The following is a 26,973-nucleotide window of genomic DNA, read 5'->3' on the forward strand; positions in this document are numbered from 1 at the left end:
CCTTTCTCATCGGATAAACGTGCATCTGAATTCGTGTCACGTGAACCAGCTTGTTTATCTTTGATAGTCCATTACAGTATCTAGGCTGAGTGACATGTTTCTCAACCGAGTCCAAGGCTCAGTCTACAAAGCAGAACTGCCCTGTTATATTGCTGTGCTGTCCACCCACCTATTAGTCTAAAAGATCAGTTTTTTTTCCCGTTAAATTTATCTTTTTATGTATGTATATATTCATTTATTCATTCATTGATTCACTTTATGTTGCCAAAACAATTAAATATTGGTAAAAGGATCAGATCTAAAAGCCCCGCCCCCACAATAAGCTCAAAAATATCAACAGAAAGAAACAAATATTTCATAAGGAAATAAAATAGTTCTTTTTCCCAATTGAAGAATCATTCCTACCCAATAAGTCAGCAAATGTATATTTAATAAACAATGACAACAACAGCAAATAAACAGAAATTGCAAAGAAAAGAGAGCACTGAAAAAAAGAAGCACAAAATAGCATTTTAAAATAATTACAAAACATGACTCCTATTTAATTTTCAGAACATATAGCCTAAGATTTAATATGTGTATAGGTCTATGTATTATTTTCTTATAAATATATACTGGAGAAGGATATTGCTATTGACTTCTCTCACATCTCTTGGAATGTTTTCTTAAGAGCTAAAAAAGGAGGGCTGAATGTGGGGGGGGAAAGTTGCTCTGTGCATCAGCATGGAATTAGTCATGTTGTTCCATCAGTATGCTGTGGATCTCCAGGAACGTAGGCCTTTCTTTGGCATTTCTCTTCCAGCAGTTGAGCATGAGGCTGTACACTGAATCTGGACAGCAGGCTGGCTTTGGCAGATAGACCTGAGGGGTTAAAAAAAAAAAGCTCAGCACTGACACCTTTTGTATTTTCCATGTTATTACATGGATTCTTCCTGACTCATCTTGCAGTGGCAGCTATTTTTAGGTATTGAAGGGAAAATGCACAGATATTTAAGGAGCCCCGCACATGACATGCGGGGAAAAAACATGTAGGCTATCATGGCTACGAACTAGCAATTTGTTCCCACAACTTACTAATTTGTTCCCTTGTTTTAACTAAATAGTGTTCAAAATGTTCCCTCGTTTTACTAAGCGGGGCCACATTGTAATAGTTAGTTCTCTTGTTTTAGTTAAATCAAAACGAGAGAACTAATTAGTTCAACGTGGCCACGATTTATTAAAATGAGAGAACAAATTAATAAGTATCTATAGGCTTACTGTGCATTATATAAATTTAACTAAAAATATATATTTTTGTTTGCATGTCATGTGCGAGGCTCAGTACATTCAGTTGGCTACCAAAATATAAAAATATTCTGCCATGCAGAAATACTGTTTTTAGACCAGGGGCCAATTTTAGCCTATATTTAAATATAACATTTAAATATATATATATATATATATATATATATATATATATATATATATATATATATATATATATATATATATATATATATATATATATATATATATATATATATATATATATATATGTTAATATATTTAATTAAAAATACAGTAAAAAACAGTAATATTGTGAACTATTATTACAATTTAAAATAACTGTGTACTATTTAAAAATATTTGACAAAGTAATTTAATCCTGTGATGCAAAGCTGGATTTTCAGCATTGTTAGTCCAGTCTTCAGTGTCACATGATCCTTCAGAAATCATTCTAATATGCTGATTTGCTGCTCAAGAAACATTTATGATTATTTTCAATGTTGAAAACAGTTGTGTACTTTTTTTTCAGGATTCCTTGATGAATAGAAAGTTCAAAAGAACAGCATTTATCTGAAATACAAAGCTTCTGTAGCATTATACACTACCGTTCAAAAGTTTGGGGTCAGTAAGAATTTTTTTTTTTTTTAAGAAATTAAAGAAATTAATACTTTTATTCAGCAAGGATGCATTAAATCAATCAAAAGTGGCAGTAAAGACATTTAGTGGTTCCAAACTTTTGGACTGTACTGTGTACATATATATATATATATATATATATATATATATATATATATATATATATATATAAAATGAATAATAAAATACCAAGAACAATAATAGAATAATAGAAATGAAAATAAACAACAAAAAATAATAAAAATAATTCAAATTAAGATTAAGAAACAAATAAAAATATTTAGTAAATAAACAAATTAACATTAAAATAGAATATTTATTAACAGCAACTGTATTATATATATTTATAAACGTGGGAAATTATATATTTGTTAAGCATTACATACTGTATATGGAACATTGTTATCAGTTCATTAAATTAAAAAAGGTTTACTGAGATTTTTTTGTTTTCTGGAGGTCTCTGATGGGCGATCTGTAACAGCCTTGCTGTACATAAAAATGATTTACACAGATACTGCAAGACTTGGCTTGCCAAGAATGAGAGTTATTATAATTGCATGCACTGCAAGTCTCACCTGTTTGTTTTGGTCTCTAAAAAACTCTCCCTTGTTTTCGATCACCTGTTCGTCTGTAAATTGGGCATATGGCTGCTCTTTGCAAAGGGTTAGAATCTCCCACAGGGTCACCCCGAATGCCCACACATCACTGGCCATGGTGAACTTACCCTGTAGAAATACAGATGATCAAACAGATTTGAGTTTAAAGGGTTAATTCACCCAGTAATGAAAATTATGTCCCACATGTTGTTCCAAAACTGTGAGACATAATTTACCACTTTATTTACAAAATATTAATCTTCGAGGCACGTTTACGCAGCGTCTGCTCTAGTGTTAACAAAATACGCATGTGTCATGGTACTCTCATGAACGTCCATTGGAGATTACTATTATTCATCATGGAGCGGTTTCGGACAGCCTAGTCCTAGACTAAATGTTCGGTGGCCGAGAGAGCTCAACGTGCTGCAACTGAAGAAAAATTAAGAAAACATCTTCATCAGTTTGACAGCACATTGTGCTGCAAATAATGCTGCAGATATACTCTGCAAAAGTTCACAACGCAACCAAATACAGAAACACACGGCAAATAGCACAGATGACAACGGAAATGTTTCAAGGGGACCCCGACAAGTGATGAACCTGGTTGAGACATGCTTATTGTTCAATGTTTATTCGTCAGTGGTGTTGTCGATGACCTGAAATGTGAGTTTTGTTTATTTTAAAGGGATAGTTCACCCAAAAATGAAAATTACCCCATGATTTACTCACCCTCAAGCCATCCCTTTCAGACAAACACAATCAGAGTTATATTAAATAATGTCCTGGCTTTCCCAATCTTTATAATGGCAGTGAAAAGAGGATGAGATTTTGAAGCCCCAAAAAGTGCAACCATCCATCATAAAAGATAACCACATGGCTCGTGGGGGTTAATAAAGGCCTTCTGAAGCAAAGCGATGCATTTGTGTAAGAAAAATATCTACACTATACCAATAAACAATACAGATTTGTTTTCACAACCTTCTTTGAACATAAGTCTGATAGGATCGCAACAATCAAAGTATGTATTTCAGTTCCATCCAGTTGAGGATTTTATTCATCACGCCGGTATGGACGGTTTGTTGAGGAACTGTGCTGGTTGTCGTGTCGATGAGGCCTTCACAACGGATGATCTAGTCGACTCGATCTCTGCTGATACTTCAGGGCTGCGTTGTGTTGTGTCAAGGCGCAGGTCCTTGGTCTCAGCTGGACACTTGGGGACACTTGACATTTGATATTCAACAGTATTCTTGACATTTATTCAACAGTGCTTTGATCTGCCTGCATTGACACTATTCTTGAAGAGCTGCTGTGCAGCAAAAATTATGTATCAGTTATCAATGTAAAGCTGCTTTGACACAATCTGCATTGTAAAAAGCGCTATATAAATAAAGGTGACTTGACTTGACTTGAACATATTTACCAAAGGTGCCAATAATTCTGACCACACAGTAAAATCCCCCGAGTTAAATCAGCTCTGCTCAGAGTACATATGGTCCCTCTCTAAATAGTGTTAAAGTAACACTGAAGCAGAGTTAAAGTTAATGAGATAATTAAGCAATTAATAAGGCTGTGACTGAAGTCAACTGTAGTTCTTGTGTTTCTCTTTTCTTCAGTGATTCTGCTTGTTAACAGCAGGTGTTCATCACTAATGCACAATCATAACTTAATTGCTTAATTATCTCATTAACTTTAACTCTGCTTTAGTGATATGTTAGCACTATTTAGAGAGGAACCATATGTACTCTGAGCAGAGTTGATTTAATTCTGGAGATTTTGCTGTGCATGACTATTGGCTATATAGCTTATTTTGCTTACTTTAAAAGAAATTTTTCTTGCTTAGTAAAGCTTTTTTTTTTTTTTTTCTTTCTTATTGCAGCCATTGTTTCCTTGGATTTACTTCTCGGTTTCATGTGATTTTAAGCTGTTCTTGATTCATTCCATGTTTTATAGGCAACTTCTGTCATGCTAATTCTGATTAGCACATTTGGTTTTAAATTTAAATCTTGTTTATTTTAGTTCGAGACTTCATAGTCCAGGTGTTAGTAATCTGTACTTTATCTGTGTTTCAGAAGCCATTCTTAGCCATTTTTAAGCCACGATTAACTATTCTGGATTAAAGCCTACTCCTGGCTTAATTTAAACCTTGTCCAGGAAACCGCTCCAAATTTATGTTCCAAAGATGAACAAAAGTCTTACGGGTATGGAATGACATGAATGTGAGTAATTAATAACAGAATTAAAATTTTTGTGTGAACTAACCCTTTAAGGCACCGCATATTTGACTCTATCAGGCTTACCAGTAGGATGCTCTCCCAGGACATCCAGCGGATGGGAAGCACAGCTCGTCCCTGTATACGGTAGTAATCTCCACGATACAGGTTTCGGCTCATGCCAAAGTCAGCGATCTTGATGATGTTATTTGTGCCCACTAAACAGTTGCGTGTAGCAAGATCACGGTGAACAAAATTCAGGGATGACAGATACTTCATTCCAGAGGAAATCTGAGTGGCCATGTTGATCAGTATTCTGTAGCTACAGAGAAAAAGAAAAAGACATTTACAGTATTTTATGCTATTTATAAATTTCCACCTGTTCATGAAACAAAACTATTATATGGCTTTAGAAGACATGGAATATAGGGCAGAATTCAAATCAACAACTCTTGAGCGTATGTCTGCACTGAAAGTGAAATGACCCTGTTATTTATTCGAAGTGCATTTTTATATTGGTCCAATCAAAAATCATGGTCTCTGGTCTATATTTAACAAGTTATGAAGTAAAGTATTTAGCTTCCGCCAGACCGCCTTCTGTATTCTACTTATGAAGAAAGTGTAAAACTCTAGCAGTTCAAAAAGCTTACGCTACGTCCTACGCCTTCCCTATTCATTTAACGGAAAAAGTGTAACTGATGCGACGCCAGTTTACACTTTCTTCGTAACTTGAATACGGAAGGTGGTCTGGCGGAAGCTAATTACTTTACTTCAAAACTTGTTAAATATGGATAATTTTTTTACACAAATGGATCGCTTTACTTCAGAAGGCCTTTATTAACCCACTGGAGCCATGTGGAATATGTTTATGATCAATGGATATGGATGGAGACACTTTCTTCAGGATCATACTCGTTTGGTAACGCTTACTGCCATTATAAAGCTTGGATACGTCAGGATATTTATTCATATTTCTTCGACTGTGTTCATCAGAAAGAAGAAAGTCATATACACCTAGGATGGCTTGAGGGTGAGTAAAGCTTGGGCTAATTTTCATTTGAAAGTGAACTAATCCTTTAAGTAACATTTTTGGTCTTTAAAACATCTTTTTACTTTGTATTATTATTTTAGTCTTAAATAAATGTTTTTGATTAAATTAATCAGAATCATTTATTTAATTTAAATATTAAATAAAAAGTTTTTAATCAAAATATTTGAACAACAATAGGCTACTACTACTACTATCACTAAAACTACTTCTAATAATAATAATTTGGCTGTAACAAATTATTTAAAGTTTTTTTTTAAGATTTTTTTTTTTTTAACTTCAGTCTGATATACCTGATGGTAGCCGAGTCACCAGCTCCAACTCCTTCATCCTGCAGCTCATGGCGGGACAGGAACTGATTGAGGTCTCCGTTCTCCATGTACTCCGTGATCATGCAAAGTGGATCACTCTCAACACACACTGCCAACAGACGAATGATGTTTGGGTCTCTTAATCGTGAGATGATCCTGATCTCTTTCAAAAAGTCGTTCCTGAAAATGTAGATTTCCTTGAGGAAAGTTTAAACAGTCCTAAAATGGCTGGACAGCATCTGTAAAGCAAAAAGCAGTGCTTCTCAGCAACAACAGGCACGTAACATAGATTGCGGGACACCTGCACCTGTGTGTTACCTTGCATTTTTGTTTGCATCCTCTCTTAGGGTCTTGACTGCTACGAGCATTGGCTCATCACTGATGTCATCACAATGGTCCTTCATGAATTCCTGCATTCCCTCAGCTTCACACAGATGAACCTGCAGAAGGTATGAACACATATAACAAATAACTTAACCAAGAATAGCTTTATGGTGAAGAGAACTGTTCACCAACCTCTCCAAATTGTCCCTCTCCAAGTTTCTCTTTAAAAGTTAGTCTCTCCCTTGGAAACTCCTCCAGAGCTCCATCCCTTCCTGGAGATAAGGGCATGTTGACCACAGTGACACGATAACTGTGGGCACCGGCGGCTTCCTGCTGGCTCACAATGTCTGCCTCTGCGTAGTGTGGGGCCTCATCTGTAGGGTGGGCCGTAGAGGGTTTGGAAGGGGCATCGATCATTGCTGTAACACAACCATATGAACATACTGTAGGCATGTTATGTTGCTAAAGGGATAGTTCACCCAAAAATAAAAATAAAAATCTCAATCTAAATGAATTTAAATAACATTCCAAACCTCATACCAAACCTGTTATATTTTACCTGTTACCTGTACAGTAAAAAGAGTACTATTGAGAATATTATTACAATTTAAAAACGCATAAAACAGCATAAAACTAGTCCATACAATTCTAATTCTTGTCCATACAACTCCAACTCTAAAGCCATATCATAGCTTTATGTGATGATATCTTTGATGTCCAGCCTCACATGTTGAAAGAATATTTGAATTAAGAGATTTTTGTAACTTACATAGGCTACACATAATGGGCTAGAATATATATATATATATATATATATATATATATATATATATATATATATATATATATATATATATATATATATAAAAACTCAAGACTCTCTAAAGGATTAGTTCAGTTTCAAATAAAAATTTCCTGATAATTTTCTCACCCCCATGTCATCCAAGACATCCATGTCCTTCTCTCTTCAGTCAAAAAGAAATTAAGTTTTTTGATGAAAACATTCCAGGATTATTCTCCTTATAGTGGACTTCAATGACCTCCGAACTATTTGAAGCACACAATTACAGTTTCGTTGCAGCTTCAAAATGTTCTACACGATCCCAGACAAGGAATAAGGGTCTTATCTAGAGAAACCATGACTCATTTTCTAAAAAAAATTAAAATTTTATACATTTTTTATACATAAATGCTCATCTTGAACTAGCTCTCTTCTTCTTCTTCTCTATTAGAATTCCGGCAGTGTATACACTGCTAAGTGTATTACTGCCCTCCTCAGGTCAAAGTTTGAAATAATTGTTATATACTTGCACTAGCATATGTAGGGGTGTAACCCTGGCATCCTGGCCAAATTTGCCCATTGGCCTCTGTCCATCATGGCCTCCTAATCATCCCCATATACTGACTGGCTTCATCACTCTGTCTCCTCTCTACCAATAAGCTGGTGTGTGGTGGGCGTTCTGGCGCAATATGGCTGCCGTCGCATCATCCAGGTGGATGCTGCACATTGGTGGTGGTTGAAGAGATTCCCCTTTCTATATGTAAAGCGCTTTGAGTACCCAGAAAAGCGCTATATAAATGTAACAAATTATTATAATTATTAATTATTATTATATGACAATTTAGTTCAAACTTTGACCTGAGGAGGGCAGTAATACACTTAGCAGTGTCTACACTGCCAGAATTTTAATAGAGAAGAAGAAGAAGAGAACTAGTTCAAGATGAGCATTTATGGTTAAAATGTATACAATTTTATTTTTTTTTTAGAAAATGAGCAAAAGTGTCTCTAGATAAGACCCTTATTTCTAGTCTGAGATTGCGTAGAATGCTTTGAAGCTGCAATGAAACTGTAATTTTGACCTTCAACCGTTTGGAGGCCATTGAAGTCCACTATAAGGAGAATAATCCTGGAATATTTTCATCAAAAACCTTAATTTCTTTCTGACTGAAGAAAGAAAGGCATTAACATCTTGGATGACATGGGGGTGAGTAAATTATTAGGAAATTTTAATTTGAAAGTGAACTAATCCTTTAATGTTACACTGAGCAGCACTAACCAAGGTTTTCCGTAGCCTGGAATTCTGGTAGTTTCCGTAAAAGTTGGGATGGCTCCTGATAGTCAGATCCCATGGGGAAAATCCTTTCATATGTGGAATTGGATTCAACATCACTGGAAAGAGAGGAGTGACGGTGTGTGAATGCCTCTCTCTGAACAGAAAGACGCACGGTCAGCTCATCATCCAGCATACGCCGAGAGGCCTGTTAATGTCACATACATGTTACAATAAAAACCACAAGCTGTCAGGGTGAATGTTATAAAACTTTCTATTGCATAAGATTACCAATAGTCATTTTATGCTTAAATGTACAGCAGGCTTAAAGCTCAAGTTAATAAAGTTGAGGTTGGCGAAGAAGATGATAATCTTACCTTCTCAATCATCTTCTGCCAGACCTGCCGCCATAGTATGATTATTATAATGGCCAACAGAATGACGATAATGGCCACCAAACAGCCTATTAGGATCCGTGTGTTGCTGTCATCAGTTTTGTGGGTGGGATCATCAACTGCAGAATATTTGGCATGCAAAAGATGATACAAAATGTTTATATTTCACAGAATCAAATGTTCTGTGAATAGTTTGTGCAAAAGGACATTATTCCAATAATTCTAATAAAAAGTCAACGTTATGATTTCTCCCATTCATATACAGTGAAAATATTCATGCCCCATCATTTTTTTTTTTTTTTTTTTTTACATTTTATTAAGCTGCAGCATTATGCTAAAACTCTGTTTTATCTTTTAGTGTATGAAAAATATTTTCATTGTGTAACTGTGAAATTTATGTTGCCATTGCATGAAGTAATGAACATCAGGGGGTGCTGTTGCCTGCAAATTCATACTGTACTGTACAAATGTAACAACCAAATGGCAACGTGCAAGAGCAGATAATTATTCACAAGGAATTATGAATGGTATGTAAAATAATTGTACTGATTATACCTGGATAAATACCTGGGGTTTGGTTTCGTTTACGAGGAACAAGAGAGGTGTTGTACACCGCTGTATCTGAAAGGTGGATTTGGGTAAAAGGCATTTTAAACTGTAGCAGTACTTTATTTTTAGTAGGCTATTAATATGCTATGCAAATGAATAGTGAAAAGCAAACAGATAAGAAAAGGAGATCTAGAGATGAAAGAAGGAAAATGCAGAGTGATTAAACCTCTATTATTACCTGACTGGAAAGCAATTTCACTGAACATCATCCAGATGTCATTGAATACAAAATGGCACCTAATTGCGCTGGCCCTGCGGTTGCCAAGGGCAACTGTGACAAACCGAGCACTTGGACTGATGTTGTCTGCTTTCGGCTTGAACAAAACAGGATTGGGCTCCCAGTCTGAATCCGAACGAAAGTAACACATGGCCTGTCTGAAGATTCTTACTCCCCATGTGTACATGTTGTTTGTGTGGACCTATAGAAACAGATGGTTATCCATTCAAATTAATAATAACACAAAGTAGCACTACAATACTTTGTATTATCATTGTATTATTATTATTGTTACTATTACTATAGGCCTACATATCCCTTCTGAAAACGAAGTAGGCCAACACTTCAACATATTTTTTAAAAGAATACCTATTACGGATATAATATACTTTACCATAATTTCATAACTGAAATATGGTTGTTGAATGTATGACAAGCATTAATTGTAAAATATACTTTAATGTCATATACAGATAATAACAGGTGAACATAATTAGGAACCATTGAAAAATAAAATATGAATATATCAAATGTACTTTAAAGGAAAATGTTTCAGTTAGTAATTAGTAAAAGAGACATTGGGCCTCATTTTAATTATCTAAGTGCATGGTCTAAAGTGCACAGCGCAAGTGCACTTAGGGCGTGTCCAAATCCACTTTTGCTAGTTTAAGGATGGAAAAAAGGTCGGCGCGCATGAGTAATGGGTATGTTTTGGGTTTAATGTGCAATAAACCAATCAGAGTCTAATCTCCCATTCCCTTTAAAAGCCAGTTGCGCTCGTGCCATGGCGGATTCACTATTTACATGGTGGAATTTGCAAGTGGAAAAACTGAACACTTCTCTAGCGAGGAAACGGATTGATGGGACAAGCCGGATTCCACCAAAGCATTTTTATCTTTATGCACACAATCATAATCTTTTACATTGTAATCCTTTATTTTAAACATTTGGCATGTTTGTGTGCTGCTGCGTGTCCCTGTGTGTAATAAGCATAGTGTACAAGTGTTGTGCACACGCCTTTAGGCACATTTTACAACGGCGCAGTCTATTTCAGTTGCCTCAAAATAGCATCACGCCAACAATGCACCTGAAGACACCTCGTTTTCAGAATAGTACGCCCATGGGTGCACAAATGGGCTCAAATGCATTTGCTATTTAAACAACGTGGTGCAGGACATGAAAATGATAACTGCGTTGGGCTGAATCTAGCAAGAAACACTTGCCTCGTGTCTGGCACTGCATTGCGGCGGGTGTATGATAGGGTCCAAGGTGTTGACACTAGGCGTCATACATGGGAGCCCCAAACAGGAACATTACCACTGGGCCACGACTACCCTTGTGAAGATCTTTCAATGCTTTGGCCTGATAGACTTTTTTTTTTTTTTTCTTTACTTTTTCTTTTTTGAACACGAACATGTTTTATTTTTTGGCCTGATAGACTTGCAGGAAGCATACCCCACCACTGAGGGTAGTGAGGATGGAGGTCCTGGCTAAACATGTTCTGGCAGAGAAAGGTATCTTCCACAACTATGAAATTTCCTCATGCACTTCCAGGAAAATTTGAACCGGGCATTCTTCAGCATGCTTGGGTCCCCCTAGTTGAGTTTCTGGATGAGACTGGGGGAGCTCTTGGGGGACCATTGGAGCGCAACACTCAGCCAAGCTCCGAACCATCGTCCAACCAAGTGTTCAAGACAGGGTGGAGGAGTCCATTCAAACCTAATGCTGGTGGCAGCCTGGGCAAGCACAACTGCCAACTCAGTGTCAGACTGAGAATGAACTGTCACACCCAAAGTTGGAAGTCCAGTCGCGTCCTCGGAAGGCATAAGCCTGCCAGCTCATCTTCCGCTCCAGCCCTGAATGAGAAATTAAGCTCGCCCGTGAGCGAGCCACCTAACTCATTCAGAAACTCAACCGGGGGACCCAAACATGCTGAGGAATGAGATAATTACTGACTTCCAGCAATGTCCATACACGCCTTCACAAGACAGTCGAGTTCCAGCAGAAGGGTGGCCTCTGACCCGACGTATGACTTAGTTCCTCTTCTCTTATATCAAAATTGATATCCTCTGCACTTCAGTGTTCATCAATTATTACCTAAGCTTATACGCTATGCCTAAGTCATACATACGACCATTGCTGGAAGACAGTGATTATAGTTTATAAAGTTTTAAATATGGATATTTTTCTTACAAAAACCAATCACTTCACTTTAGAAGGCATTTATTAACACACTGGAGTCATATGGATTACTTTTATGATGGATGCACTTTTTGGAGCTTCAAAAATTCGGGCACTATTTAATGCGATTACAAAGCTGGGAAGAGCCAGGATATTATTTAATATAACTCTAATTGTGTTTGGCTGAAAGAATAAAGTCATATACACCAATTATGGGATCATTTTCATTTTTGGGTAAACTATTCCTTAAATTGTTTTAAGAAACAGTCATGAAAGTGTACTCTCTTTAAGTAAGTGGCCTTTTATTTATTTAAGTGTAAAAATATACTTTTAAGATTTGAAGTCATCCAATAAACTGAATAACTGAATAAAATGAAGTACACTACTTTTTCACAAGGGATATGCAGATGCAGATGAATTTCAGAAGGTCAGACGAACCTTCATTGATGTGAAATTTCTGATCCGGTCAAACTCAAATGTCATCTCCACTGAGCCACCAGGGAAGCTAGTATTGGTCCAGCCCACATAGTCATAGCCAGGCCAGACACCATACACCTGACTTTTAGTGAAGTCATCTAAACCCCAGCTTCCATCAGTGAGCTGTCCAAGGCCTTCTGTCATGCTGAGAGAAAAAGAAAACCTTGTTTAATTTTTGTGGATGACATGGTGATATCTGCTTTAGTGTTTAGTGTGTGTGATCCTTTACCTGTAACTAATGGCTCCATCATACACAGTGTCATTTAAGTAGATTTGTTGGCCTCTGGAGTTCATCTGTTGGCCAGAAGGGGCACTGTAGGACACCAGACCATCTGCAGCAGATAGTTTTTTTGTACCAAACCAGTATGAATAATAAAGTGGTCACACCTTTACATACAAATACAGCTAATGCAGACTTCAGATTTCAAGCTTGCAAAAGGATGCAAAAGCATCATAAAAGGTATTATGGGGAAATTGAGGAAATGCTTGTAGCTTTCTTTATGCATTGTTGCGATCAGACATTTTAGGTAACTGTCACTCTTTTGAGGTTTGTTAATGCCACAGTCTGTATTTGAGTAATTGCACATAGTAGCCTATGTTTTTTTTGATTTAGAAAGAACATAGTTTACCGAGCCATTCACAGCCGTAGAGCTCCACCCTCATACATACAATCATAGAGGGGTCAGTCACAGGCATGAAACGCACAAAACGAGCAATAATAGGAGGCTCCAGGTCCTTAAGCACAACGTCATAGGCGTTATTGTTCCCTTCAATGATCTAAATAATGACAAGAACACACAAACAATGAAATCACACTTCACATTTTAAAATAAACATAATTCTTAAAAGATTAAAGTGATAGTTCGCCCAAAAATAAATGTTCTGTCATCATTTACTCACCCTTGTGTCATTCCAAACCTACGGAGCCCCTACAGGGACATGAATATAGGAAAAAAATGAGATGGGAGGAAAAAATTGTATTTCAACACTTTTGCATTTTGCATTTTTGCACAAAAATGTTGTGTTCAATTGAAAAAAACTTTGCATACTCTCAAAATATTGCATTCCACAGAGAAACTTTGCGTTCTCTTGCAAAAATATTGCGAGAAACTCTTGAGAAACTCTGCATTCAGTTTACAAAATCGCTGAAATAAAGATTTTTCTTTATAATTTATTATGCAAACTTTCTTGAGAGAATGCAAAAGTTTTGTGAGAGAAAAATATAAAAACATTGAAATATATTTTTTCCTTCCATCTTATTGGACCCCAATGACATTGGACACCACTGACTCATTTTCTGGAACAAAATAAACTGAAACATTTTTCTAAATATCTGTGTTTTACAGAAGAATGGTACAGGTATGGAATGACATGTGTGTGATGAAATGATGACAGAATTAAAATGAATGTACTATCCCTTCAGCTTCTCAACTAGTCACAAAAAACATCTCAATCATAATGGAATTGATAAAAATAACACTGTCACCTCACCTGTCGACCTCGCCGGTCACGCCAGGAGACCCAGCGGGTACCGTCCCGGCTGTATTTAATCTTATATAGCTGGGCAAACTCATTGCCCACTCCATCTGCGTGCCGTCCCTGCGTGCCAACAAGAGTGACAAAATGGAGAGTGCGAAGGTCAATCTGCAGAAATTCCTTTAGACTGTCTGGTTCTGCCATGGCATCCGGACACCACGCCCCATCTCCATCATCAAAATCCAATCTGGAATAAAAATGGACGTGGTGGACAAAATAACTTTTTAGTGTTTCTGATCATTTTTAGTGTGTGTTCTGTGTGTTGGATGTACCTGCCATATCGAGCTGCGGTGGACTCTGACCACTGGCTTGAAGCAGAAATATCTTCATCCTGAATCTGGCCTCCAGTCATCCCCAGTGGGTACCTACATACAGCTATCACAAGATGAAATTTAGGAATGTCAAATGACACATATTAACAACATGAGACATTTCAGTGTTATTTTATGAGCATTGGTACACTATGTTTTGTTAATATTTTTAATTAAAGTAGATGTTATTTTTATATTGTGTTATTTTTGTTAATATTTTTTAATTAGATGTTATTTTTATAAGTGACTAATAAATTACACTTTAATTTTAGTTAAAATTTTAGAAATTTTGATGTGCAGTTTTGTCATTTTTATTGGTTTTAGTTTTTTTTTTTGTTTATATAGTTTTTTTATTATTTTATATTTATTAGATTTAGTTTTTTTAGTTTAATTATTTAGGACTTCAAGTTAAACTAAATGGTTAGTTCGCCCAAAAATAAAAATTCTGTCATCAATTATTCACCCTCATGTCATTCCAAACCCTTAAGACTTTCGTTCATCTTCGAATAACAAATGAAGATGTTTTAATGAAATCTGAGAAATTTCTGTCCATCCACTGACAGTCCACTCAAATACCACTTTGACGCTTCAAAAAATTTCATAAACAGACCATAAAACTTATTTTATGGTCTGTAATAGCATAGACAGTCTCCCCTGACAGAAACTAGATCTTTCTTAAAGGCAAAATGATCCTGGGTTCTTGGGTCAGCACAGTTTTTGGGATTGAACCCATAACATTTTTTTTTTTTTTGTCGAAGAGCATGAAGCCACCGCGTCACCAGACTATTTACTACACAGTAGGTGGCATTGTGCTGCAGGAGCAAGACTCTGTAGGTGGACACAACCTCTGCAGCATGAATCCACACCCTATAAGCAAATACCTAAAATACCACTCAACCCCATCCATGAGGCCTCAGCAGAAAACAGAGAGACTTTTATGTTCATGCCAGGACAAACTCACCATGAACTAAAAGGCTCAGCTTTGAGTTAAAAAATCTTTTAGGTAGACAATTGAAAATTAAATAATATCTGATATTTTATAATATTTTATATTTTATAATATTAAATAATAAGTTGCTGCATAGGAAGCCTAACTTCATCATAGACAGTATTATTTGTCACACTATTTGCCAGCAAACACAGAATTTTCTTCTAATGTTAGTGTATGATTCCCTTTTTCTTTTTTCTTAAGTTCCCATACTTTTCTGTAACCATAAACTAACATTCTTATAATGTTCTGGTAACCAAAAATAGGGTGCTGGGAGAAAAAGTCTTTCAAACGTTTGCCATTTTAGTTCTATATACTCTGTATCACAACACTGGCAGTATATGAGTAGTGCAATTATAAATAGACTCCATTGTACAGGAGTACAAATTGGAAAACTCAGTCAACCAGTGAATAAATACTTCACATCCTTCTAAATTTGATTTGTAAACTTTGGCATTTAAACAGACGCTGGACCCCAAGTGTACAGTAGCTTCCTCCCTCCCCTAATGTCAAAGACATGCCTGTTTTCAGCTGTCTGCTCAAAAGCGACCATAATTTTAACTGTAAAAGACTGTAAAATGCTACGTAAAAACCTGTTAAGTGGTTAATGGTTAGGTCTCTTACAATATGCGATAATAAACACTGTAATAAATTCTGAAACACTGTAATAAATCTAACGGAACAAATACTGTTAAATTTACAGTTTTTGGAAGTAAAAAATGTACATGTTATCTTATAATCTTATAATTTACAGTGAAAAGTTATGTACATTAGAGTTTTATGTTACATACATTGTTAATGTCAGCATGAAATTAAAATGTACAATTCTTATTTTTTATGGAATGCTTACCACCAGGTAGAAACGTTAACACAAAACCAATAACAGAAGATAACTGAGGGCATAGTAAATACACAAAAAATAGAGCAAATGAGATAATTAACAAGGTGATTAACAAGTGATTAACAATAAGGCACAGGTGAATGGTATGAACCAATGAAACACAAGGGAAAACAAATCCAAAATCAAAGGCAAAACACACATACTGTATGCCTGACATTACTCCCCCCTCCCGGAAGGTGCGATTCTGTGCTAAAAAAAAGAGTCAAACCGGGGAGGTTGGGCGGAAACCCTGGAGTCCTGGAGGTCACAAGCAGGTGAGCAGGGCAGTGCTGGCAGGTTAGAGAGCCTCCAGGGCAGTTTAGGGGATCATGGCGGAGCCGAAAGTTCAGGGAGCCAGGGCAGAGCAGACAGTTCAGGGAGCCAGGGTGGAACGGACAGTTCAGGGATGGGCATCTCGAGGACGACCTTTGTGGCCATGTCTGGAAGAGAGGATGCTTCTGGAACAGCCTCAGTGGCTGTGTCTGGGAGAGCAGATAGCTCTGGGATGACCTCTGTGGCCGTGTCTAAAAGAGCAGGCGGTTCTGGGATGACCTCCGCAGCCATGTGTGATAAAGCGGTCTTATCTGGAACTGCCTCCGAGGCTGTGACAAGGAGGCTGGTGATGGCCATAGTGACTGCAGGAAGGAGCAGGGTGAACTGACCTGGGAGCTTGACTTGGGCACTATGGCTGGGGAAGTATAGCAACCCCCCCCCCCCCCCCCATCTCTGGACTCTGGACGAGGATGAGAGTCATCTCTGGACATGGGACGGAAACTGGAGTTTCAGGTGTGGTGGCGGCCGTCTTGACTAAGGGCTTAGGTGTGGTGGTCATCTTGGCTGAGGGCTCAGGCATGGCGGCCATGACGGGACGAGACTCTGGAATGGCGGCCATGATGGGACGAGACTCTGGAAGGGTGGCCATGACGGAGACTCTGGAAGGGCAGCCATGGCAGGACAAGACTCTGGAAGGTAATCCATACCTTTCAATTCTTTTGGGGTCTTGTGTTCTGTCATACCTGGCTGGTTGGTTAATCCAGAAGGATAAGGCTTGAAGATCAGTTCAATCATACTTTAATAGAAACTAAGAAACAAAGAGGGAAAATCCAAAAACCAAATGAAGATATCCTACAGGTAGAAACGTTAACACAACACCAATAACAGAAGATAACTTACAGTCAAACAAAGGAGCAAATTAGATAATTAACAATGTGATTAACAAATGATTAACAAGGCACAGGTGAATGGGATGAACCAATGGAAAACACAGAAGACACATCCAAAAACAAAGGCAAAACACAAATATCCCTGACAATGATACTGTGCACTTTCTTTATTTTAGTATTTACCTCATCGTGTGGAAAAGCAATGAGTTTTGATTCATCATGTGGATTTTTCTTTACCACCGGTGCTTTTTAGTGGTTGTTGCATTAAAGGAAAAAAAGGCATTTTAGTACTTAAGCAAGTTGTTACTTTACCATTATATAAATAAATAAATAGTCTTAGGCCAGTCTTAGATGACTATTAGATGTTGTTTTAACAATGATATGACCATATATAATGCTATGTATAAATATATATAAATGCATATATACTGCTTAGACAAGCGATTTCTGTGCAGTCATAAGTGCACTGCTCCAATGAGTCTTCCATTTCTTCCAGGCCTGCACATTCTCTGCTCGCGTCGCACATTATGCTTCTAACTATTCTAATGTAGAGGGGCTGAGTGAGTGGGATTATGGGAGGATGCCTCGGATGGAGAGGAATTTGGCAGGTTATCTTTCCCTGGGGACATCCTCATCGATGAAGGCTCCCATTTTGCCCTCTAAGCCATGTCAGATGACATTGAGGTTGGTGGGCAAAGCGTACACGACGACTGGTCAGACTGACGGTGCTTTGCATACTATGTCAGTATTACAAGCCTACCAGGCAGATCTTCTTAAGGACCTGGATCAGTGGGAGGGATTATCCCTGGAGGCGGTCTCTGAACTGCACATGGCCACCGATTTAGCTCTCCACTCAGACAGGCGGCTCGTTCCCTTGGATAATCTATGGCCACTTTGGTGACAGCAGAGGGGCATTTATTGCTTAATTTGTTGGGCATCAGGGAGTATGACAAAGCAATCCTCTTGAATACCCCTGTCTCGCCCTCTGGACTGTTTGATGCTGCCATTAAGACGGTACTAAACAGGTTTAGAGAGGTTGTGTATTCGGCTACCTTTGGGAAGTTCATTCCTAGCCGAGTGCAGGGCTTCTCCTAGACTGTCTGAGCCCTCTCCAGGGATGAGTTCTTGGAGAGAGGAGCGGAAGGTGAGTGTGGCTGCCCTGCCTCGCCTCCGAGTAGGGGTGGGATGTGATGGCGTCATAGGAGTAAGCCACACTGCAGGGTGACGTCCAGGCAGGGTGATGTCTGACCGAGGTGGAGGGGAGGGATAAGGGAGCACGGTGAAGCCGTAAGGACATCGTCCTCTGGTGGAGCTGAGGGAGAGAGGAGCAAATGCGGAGCTAACAGGTCAATGGGCTGAGGCTATGCTGGGCAGGACCAAAGGCGATTAAGGTACATGAGATTCAGGGTGAGGCAGAGTGGGAAGCAGCACTTCAGAGTCCCAACAGATCAGCCAGTCATCTCCAGTGTCTAGCGTAGGGTTTCACCTATTTATTAGCTCAATTAATTATAAAGAGGGGTAATTAAGTTACAGGGAATAAGAATCGAATCAACTGTAAATGATTCAGAATTAATATTTAACACTTAATCAATTTTTCGTCTAGTGAAAAATTGAGGTTAAAGTATTTTACCAATTCTGGATAAAACATTATCCTGTGGCCAACAGTAACAATATTTTATTATGCTTATTATTATAAGCAAAAGGTAGCTTAGCAGATCGTTAAGTTTAGGACATTAATTTGACACACAGCACAAGAAACTTGTATATGTGAAAATCAAAACAAGGCTTTATTGACTACTTCTACTGATTACAAGAAACTAAGGCTAAACACACACACATACATATGCACACACATTCACGGAGTTGATATGAGCTATGAAAAGTCCCAAGTTCAGTGCTAACTGAAATCTTAATCTGAGAAAATCACAAAAGCAGAGTTTTGGCTTGATTCTTTCGGTTTCATCGGTTTCCAGCAAGAGAGAGAGAGAAGTTTTGCTTGTACCTGCGTTCACTCTGACAGCTGAGGTAATCGAGTTGTTCCATGACTCTTGTTGAGCGGAATCCCGGCATGGATTGGCTGTTTTGCGGTGACGTCTTCTCAGGGAAGCCCGGCGTTGTGTAGTGCGGAAGCTTTGAAGTTGTTGCCGGCTGGTGAAACGTGCTGTTCTGAGCAGCTCTCTTCTTTGGAGACTTTGGTCAAATAGTTCACAGAGAGTTTCAGAGTTCTGGATGTGACGGCTGTTGGGTGAGAAGTATCAGCTGCGCGGCTCATGGATGAAGATAGTCAGCGACTGTTAGATGGAAAATCAGCCCCGGTAAAAGGATCAGCTTTCAACTTCTTCTTTTCAGCATAACCCAAACAACTTTTCAGCCGTAGTCAAAGTATCGGTTCTTCAACAACTAACTGTTTGGACAGCATAGTTTTAAAGGAGAAAGTTAGCTCCATCCTCAGATGTGGCCCTCCAATGAGACGTTGCTACGGAGATAAGACACGCCCCGTCTATTGTCCATTGATTGCATCACGTGATATCCGTGGAACATTTTCCTGTTTTATTAGCAACTTTATAACGTTTCCTAATATCTTCCTGATACCGAATTTCAATGTTTCATGCACACAAAATTAAAGAAAATAATAAATCCTGTAATTAGAATTCAAACATGACACACTTCTTACACACATATTACTAGACTGACCTAATTAAAACAATGATTACAAGAGAAAGAAAATGCATAAGGGAATACAAACATATAATGCATCGAATCCAACATGTTAGTAATCACATCATAGCATGTGTTATTCTGAATATAGTTTAAAATGATGTTTCAATGATTGTCCATTTGAGATTGAGTCTATAAGAATAAGATCATTGGAACAGTGACTGGAGTTACTTTTGTGCCTGGGTCAAAAAGGACTGTTCAACTCAAAGGAGGTTTTGGTCTTAGATCCGCTGATTAGTGTTTCCTGTTCTGTTGATAATACAAGAGGGCTTTGTGAGAGAATCGATAGATTTAATGTGGTCAGACCCCACGTGATTTTGGGGTTTTGATCAGTTTGTTTCAGATGGGCTGAGAGGTACTCAAGACAGAGTTCTTTGTTAAAAGAAGTCATGTCATCATTCCTGTTAAGGCTGAGGGTCTTGGGGTCAGGAAATGGATCTTTGGTCAAAGTCATTGTTAAGTTCTGTCGAGCGATGCCCTACACTAGCTCCACCAAGATTATCTTTGGTATGACTTTTGCCAGCTCACACCCCTAGTAAGACTCATGTTGGTACTTCGGCTCTGGGGTGTTAGTTGGCACTGTCATCACAGGCTCTGTCTTCAGGGTGGGTGGAAGCTCTCCATCTCCGGGGGGCTCTGGTGTCATCACCTCCATGGTGAGGGGCGATGGTGGGCTGTGCTCTGGGACTGGCTGCGGTACTGATGGGGGGTAGACACTCTCCAGATATCGAAGTATCGCCTCCCTCCAGTCGAGTGCTTGGGTGTCTGCGAGGTCTACTTGATGGTAGTAGTTTTTGGAGGTCTCATCGTCATAGTTCGAGCGGACTGTAAGATGGCTGAACTGAAGAGTGTAGTCTGTTAGGTTCAGGCCACTCCATGCAAAAGCAGCAAACTGAGCAGCTAAATACATAACTGGGTCTGGTCTTCTGTCATGATATGTTGTAGGAAAGCACCCAAAGATAAAGAATCAGGTTCAAACAGTCTTTGATGGTCGTGCCAGTGTGACCACCTCACTTTTTTCCTTATCAGTGCGAAAGAGACTCAAAATACTCCGTCAGTTTTGGTCATACAGATAAGTGGTATACATCATTTGAAACTGTTAAGTGTCTAATTTGTGTACACTCACAATTAAAAATTGTGAATTGATTTTCACAAAATAAAGAAAACAAACAGGATGCCCCTTCTGCCCTCTCTCTCTCAGTGAAGTCCATTCTGAAATGTGTCTAAAATGAACTGTAACTTAGCAAATACTTGTCACACAGACATGTGAGATATGTCTTAAGAAAGCTTGAAGTATCTACTTTTAAATCAAGCAATTCATATCCAAAACAAATATTGTCAGTTTATGTAACGCATATGAAACCAACGAGAGGTACAGTTTCTCACGTGTCTGCTCATTACCTGTAATGTGACCACACCCACGTGCAGTGCAAGTGACTCACATGATATTCATCCATGTGAGCCATGCTAACCTGTAAATGCCCACCACCTCAATAAACAATGCATCAAGCTTCATCATTCCTCTGCTTTTCATAGAGTTTGGAAGATGCGCTGTGAGGCATAAGCCTTGAATTTACCTCAGAAGAAGAAGAATATGATTGATCCAGCAGAGGTAAGTAATTTATTCTCACTTACATTAGTTAACGTGTTATTGTTACATAAACTTCACATTGTACTAGTCGAACTATTGCCAGAATGTGTGAAATCGATGGAAACATGTTGAAATATGAAATATTGTCGTCGGTAGTTTCCTATAAATGCTTTACGAAGGCATTATTTATGTAATTTGGAATTCAGTGGGCTTATATATTAAAAATATGAAACTCACTGACAGAAGGCTACGTTCATTTTCAAATGATCACGTGTGCTTTGTGAAGAGTGCTTGTGCATGCAGCTGTGTGCGACTCCCAGTAAGTGGTTAAATGTATTCGCATCTCAAAAACTGATGAATAAAGTCTGTTATATCTTAAGGGATTAAACAGACAGGACAAAACAAATCTTATATTTCAAAAGCGATCTGTGCATTAGTGTTAATGCTGCTTATTAGATCTCCCACTGTCTATGATGTCATCAGTAATGATCAAACAACAGTAAAGCTGAGAAAGAGAAAAAACACTTACAGCTCTTGAATGGAAAACATTCAGATGTTCTTAAATACTGAAAGCACTCTTTGTTTATTCCTTGTAAAACATTTTTCCCCTCATTATTTCCTAGGCCTTTTCCTAGGCCTTGCTTGCTTTTATGTTTTGAAGCTATATTAGTTTATGTATTTAAAACTCATAACATACAATTGTTTTAATTTCATTTTTAACTTGTAATTACTTTAAAAAGTACTTATAATTACATATAATGTAATTAAATACATTTAAAAGAAAGATTTTCAATTCATTAAATGAATTAATAAGAAAAGAAGGAGATCAATAATTTAATTTTGGAATCGGATCGTGACCCCCAGAATCGGATTCGGATCGTGAAGTGCCTAAAGATTCCGACCCCAAATGTGCGACACTAGGATGTTTTTATGCTCTATAATATAAAGCACAGTACGATCATCATATAAAATATGATGAATATTAAAATGTTTAGACCAGTGTTTATTGTGTAATACAGTGTTCATGTATATCTGCTCAGAAATCGATGTTTATAATGTGCTAAACAAACATAGTGAGGACAAGCTCAATCCAGTAAATGGTCTCTGCAAACGCTGAGTTTGGGGTCACTTTTTCAGGAATGGCACAAAGGTTTGTGACTCTTCAAGTCTCTGTGTTTAGATCATTGTGCTCAATAATGTGCCTTTTTTTGTCCTTTGTTATGTATATTTGGATTATTGTTGTGTTGTAAATAAAATGCAAAAAATTAAAAAGCACATCAAAACATAAATATCATGATGATTCAGGCCTCCAATCATATAGGCTTTCTTACACAAAACATGTCTTACATATTTTAAAGGAGTCATGAACTGCATTGTTTTATTGTTCTTTAATGATTCCTAGGGTGCACTTATAATGCTAGTATGCTTTTTACATCAAAAATCATAATTTACATCATAATTTAAAAATTAAAAGCATTTTTCCTACCCTTATTTTAGCCCTCTTATTTAAACGCTCCGTTTTAAGGGGCGTGTTTGCTGTGAGACTTTAATGTAAACAGCCACTGCTGTGATTGGCTAACATCTTTGCATATGAAATAGCTAAGTTACTCTCTTGAAAGCATATTTTTATTATTACAGCTCAAGGTTAACTAATTGTGAATAGTGTTGATTAGCATTGCATTTAGATATATGACATTATATTTAGATTGTGGCATTAAAGGTTGCAGTGATGAACATTGTAGCCAATCACAGACATGTCGTTGAGCTCATGAAAGCAGTGATCTCATCATTGCAACTCAAATTCTGCACACTAACAAATGCTTTAATCATAACAGTGCAAACAAGATGTAGCTACGAGATTTGTTGAATAAAACTGGAGTTTTATTTCTTTAACATGCCAGTGGGCGGGGCTAACATTGCAATGATGAAGTAGGCATTGATTTCTTCTGCGGAGGTTGATTTCTTCAAATATCTATAGATAGGCACATTCCAGGATGAGTCACTTGCTGGGCCTGGTGTCAATAAAAGCTTCTATTGGACTAACAAGGAAGTTTTCAGTTCTGAAACTTACAGGATATTCTTATAGTATGATGATCTCTTAGATATTAAAACTCGCAAGTTGATTTCGCAATTTATGACCCCTTTAAATCAATGTGTTATGTGAATGAGTGGGCAGGATGATTTTCACATCAGTTTGAAACAAAAATTTTAGGCTACATGATCCAGTTTTCAAAAGTCTTGTAAACAAATATTCAGTATGGATTTTATGGCCTTATTTTAGTTTCACTTACCATGCATTAACATCATTTTCTCAAAACTACAAACTTATATATATGCGGTGATGTGGGTGGTTTGGTGCCTTGGTGTGAGATAGCACGAGTGGTTGCCATGATTATTGGATAGTCAAGACAAATCCCCCAGTTTTGAAGTGGTAACATTGTGTGTGTGTGTAAAATCATTCCCAAATAATTATATTACAGGCTATCTAAACAAAATGTGATGACAATCCAACATACTAAAATAATGGATGGAGTCCACAAACATGCACAGATTTAATAACAACTTAAAATATGAAATCAATGGAAATTCTGTAACAGCCCTAAGCCTAACCAGACACGACAAGCTTTTCCATGTTAATCATAGTTTTTGTTGTTGTTGTTGTACTAACCAGCCGCAAAGTTGATTCGCCGCCATTCTATTTTACAAACAATTTCTATTTCTGCAGTGCTGCGGCTGGAACAGCATATGTGCTTTAGACCTATTTAATGTAAAAAGAATTTAATGTGAGTTTGAATATCATTCTTCGTGAGCTATTTAGACATACTGAAAGCAACAATGGTTATTCACCTCAGATCTTGAGAATAAATAAAAAGAAAAAACAATGTTCAAACTCTCAACTCAAGGTGAACAAACAAGTGTATTCTATGATAAAAATTGTTTCAGTCACTCAGTATGTATTTTTAATCATGTTTAAATGGTGGTGCGAATGCAGTGCACTTGCAGAGAGAGCCCACCCACATGCTCTTCTGATTGGCTATGATATTTGTTTGATTTTGAAGTGTCTCCAGTCGAGTCTGGTTTGAAAAGATAAATTGCTCGCCACTGGAAATCTTATCGCATACATTTATTTATATATTCCATTATTATACAAAAGGCAGGCAAGCAAACAAAACATAACATTAACAAAGCCGGACAACAGAACACTGAAAACACAGGAACTTAAGTACTAAGGCAAATAAGGTTAATTAACGATACAAAACTGAATAATGAATCATATCTGTAACCATAATAACTAAAGACTGGCGGGAATCTAAAACAAAGGGAACTGAAAAGAAACAAACTGAAAGTCCATGAAAATCAAACTAACTCAAAACTGAATAAATGTTACACATTATAATAATTATTATTATTATTTTTAAAAAAAAGGTACGCTGCAGTGAACGTGATGCTAAACCAAGTGCTCCAAAAGTATGTAGAATATCCGAGCTATATTGATGAATTCACAGCTCATATGACAGAAAAAAATACTTTGCATAGATTTGTTTATATAATGGTATTGAATAAAAAATTGTTCATCATTTGATTTAGAAATTGTATGAATTATTCTGACTTTACTCACCAGGGTTGACCTGTGACTTCACTGCTCCAACCAGAAGAAGGACAGTAAGGTATTGTCTAATTTGAAACATCTTACTGTATGATTTTAAATCCTGTAAACAACATGAAAGTAGTTTAACAAACTAGTAGTTTAACATACTAGTGTAACTTTTTACCAAATGTTCTTTCAGAATTGGGTGAATATGGGTTTATAATTATTTAATAATAATTAAAATGTTTAAATAATAATAATAATAATAATAATAATAATTTTAATAATGTAATCATTTTAATGAGATTACATTATACTAAAATGTATTTGCATTGCAATAATCACATTCTTATATTTATAATACTTGAAAACAAGACTTGTCAAAAATTAAACCAACAAGATGAGGAACAAAACGGCTCTTGTAGGTGCGTTTGCCCTCAGGTCAGTAAGTTCTCCCTGTATACAAAGTCCACTATGTACGTGGTGTTTATTTATGTTGCGTACGGCTCCAGTCAGCTGCCTGTGGGAGAGCAGTACTGTATGTACAGTCATGTGGAGGGGTGACCAAGAAAATCTTACTCCTTATGGAGCACAACCATCTTCTACAATCATAAACAGCAATGTGTGCAAAACTCTTCTCTATATAAGCAGCTACATTATTTTACTGAATTCATTTGTCAAGAATTTAAAGTACAGTTAAATTCATTCAAAAAGTTTAGATGACAGAAATTTACCTAACAAATGTAGGTTAAAAAATACTGTAATTTATTTTTACTCATGGAAAATAGTTTATTAAAAAAAAAAAAAAAAAAAAAAGAATTCTTGATAAACTTTTTCCAAATCACTGTCCAGAATTATTGGTATTAATTAAAAAGAATTACCAGCAAAGATGCCAAATTATGGCTGTTTTGTTGGGCATATGAAACAAACTCGTAATCTAATCTAATGAATCAAATGAAACATCCTACAAAACACAAGTGACACTCACCACTCTCTCCAGTCATAAACTCAAAGATCACTGCCCCTTAGTATTAGCCTCTAAGCAAAACATAATCCTCCTTGTCTTCACGACCCATCCTGAGGGAAAATGAGAGGTTGGGGCAAGTGACCCTCATACAAGAGCAGAAATAAACAGAGAAAGAGAGAGAGAGAGAGAGAGAGAGAGAGAGAGAGAGAGAGAGAGAGGGAGGGAGAGTCAGCACCATTCTGGGGAAAGTCCAAAATAGCCTAGATTTAATCCTGAGAAACAGAAGGTTTTAATTATAGAGTGCAGGACCCTTTCACATAATAGTTCACTGTTTTTTACAGCAAACAATAAAAGGGTTATTATAGTATTGTTATGCTATTATATTGTTTGTTATTATTTTATTTATTATATTTTAATATTGCTATTTTATTTTCTGTTTTCATTTTAATTTTGGTTAAAGCTGCAGTCCGTAACTTTTTTTTTTGGTTAAAAATGATTTAAAAATTCATTTAAAAAAAAATAATTTTTGAGCAAGTGCATAACCAGCCTGTCACGACGCCTGGGTGATTTATGGTGCGTGTGTGTGTATGTTAATTACTTACCTGTTGGTGGCAGTTCCTCGCGTGTGCACTAGCCCCTCCCACTCGTTTCGGTAAGTGTTCACCTGTTGTGTCTCATTAGCTGTTTTTTTTAAGTAGCACGCTGTCCTGTCCTTCGTCGCGCGCTCATTGTCTTGGTTGGTCACAGTCACGCTGTCTGGTCCAGTTTTTCATTTTCTCTCAGTTTCTGTCTCTGATTCAGTCGCCGGCATCTGGAGGTTTGTCTTTGCCCGGAGTTCACACGTCTGTGAGTGTTCGTGAACTTGACCTCGAGTGAACCCTGCCTTGTTTCCCGGTGAAGCTGGTGCGC

At 37.3% G+C, this 26,973-nt stretch overlaps 1 protein-coding gene across 1 annotated transcript; it reads right to left on the bottom strand.

Annotated features, from left to right (window-relative positions):
- Positions 1-568: 568 nt before the first annotated feature.
- Positions 569-26,169, bottom strand: ddr2b (discoidin domain receptor tyrosine kinase 2b). The gene is given in 17 exon segments (XM_067362262.1): positions 569-861; positions 2,478-2,627; positions 4,796-5,030; positions 6,050-6,247; positions 6,386-6,507; positions 6,584-6,810; positions 8,440-8,650; positions 8,820-8,956; positions 9,393-9,458; positions 9,625-9,865; positions 12,283-12,466; positions 12,551-12,653; positions 12,951-13,098; positions 13,813-14,044; positions 14,130-14,232; positions 25,128-25,218; positions 26,086-26,169. Coding segments are annotated over 16 exon segments (2,559 nt in total). The 5' UTR covers positions 25,198-25,218; positions 26,086-26,169; the 3' UTR covers positions 569-729.
- Between the last annotated feature and the right edge of the window lie 804 nt (positions 26,170-26,973).

This window comes from Chanodichthys erythropterus, chromosome 16 (genome assembly GCF_024489055.1).
Source record: "Chanodichthys erythropterus isolate Z2021 chromosome 16, ASM2448905v1, whole genome shotgun sequence".
In the NCBI taxonomy this organism is placed as follows: Eukaryota; Metazoa; Chordata; class Actinopteri; order Cypriniformes; family Xenocyprididae; genus Chanodichthys; species Chanodichthys erythropterus.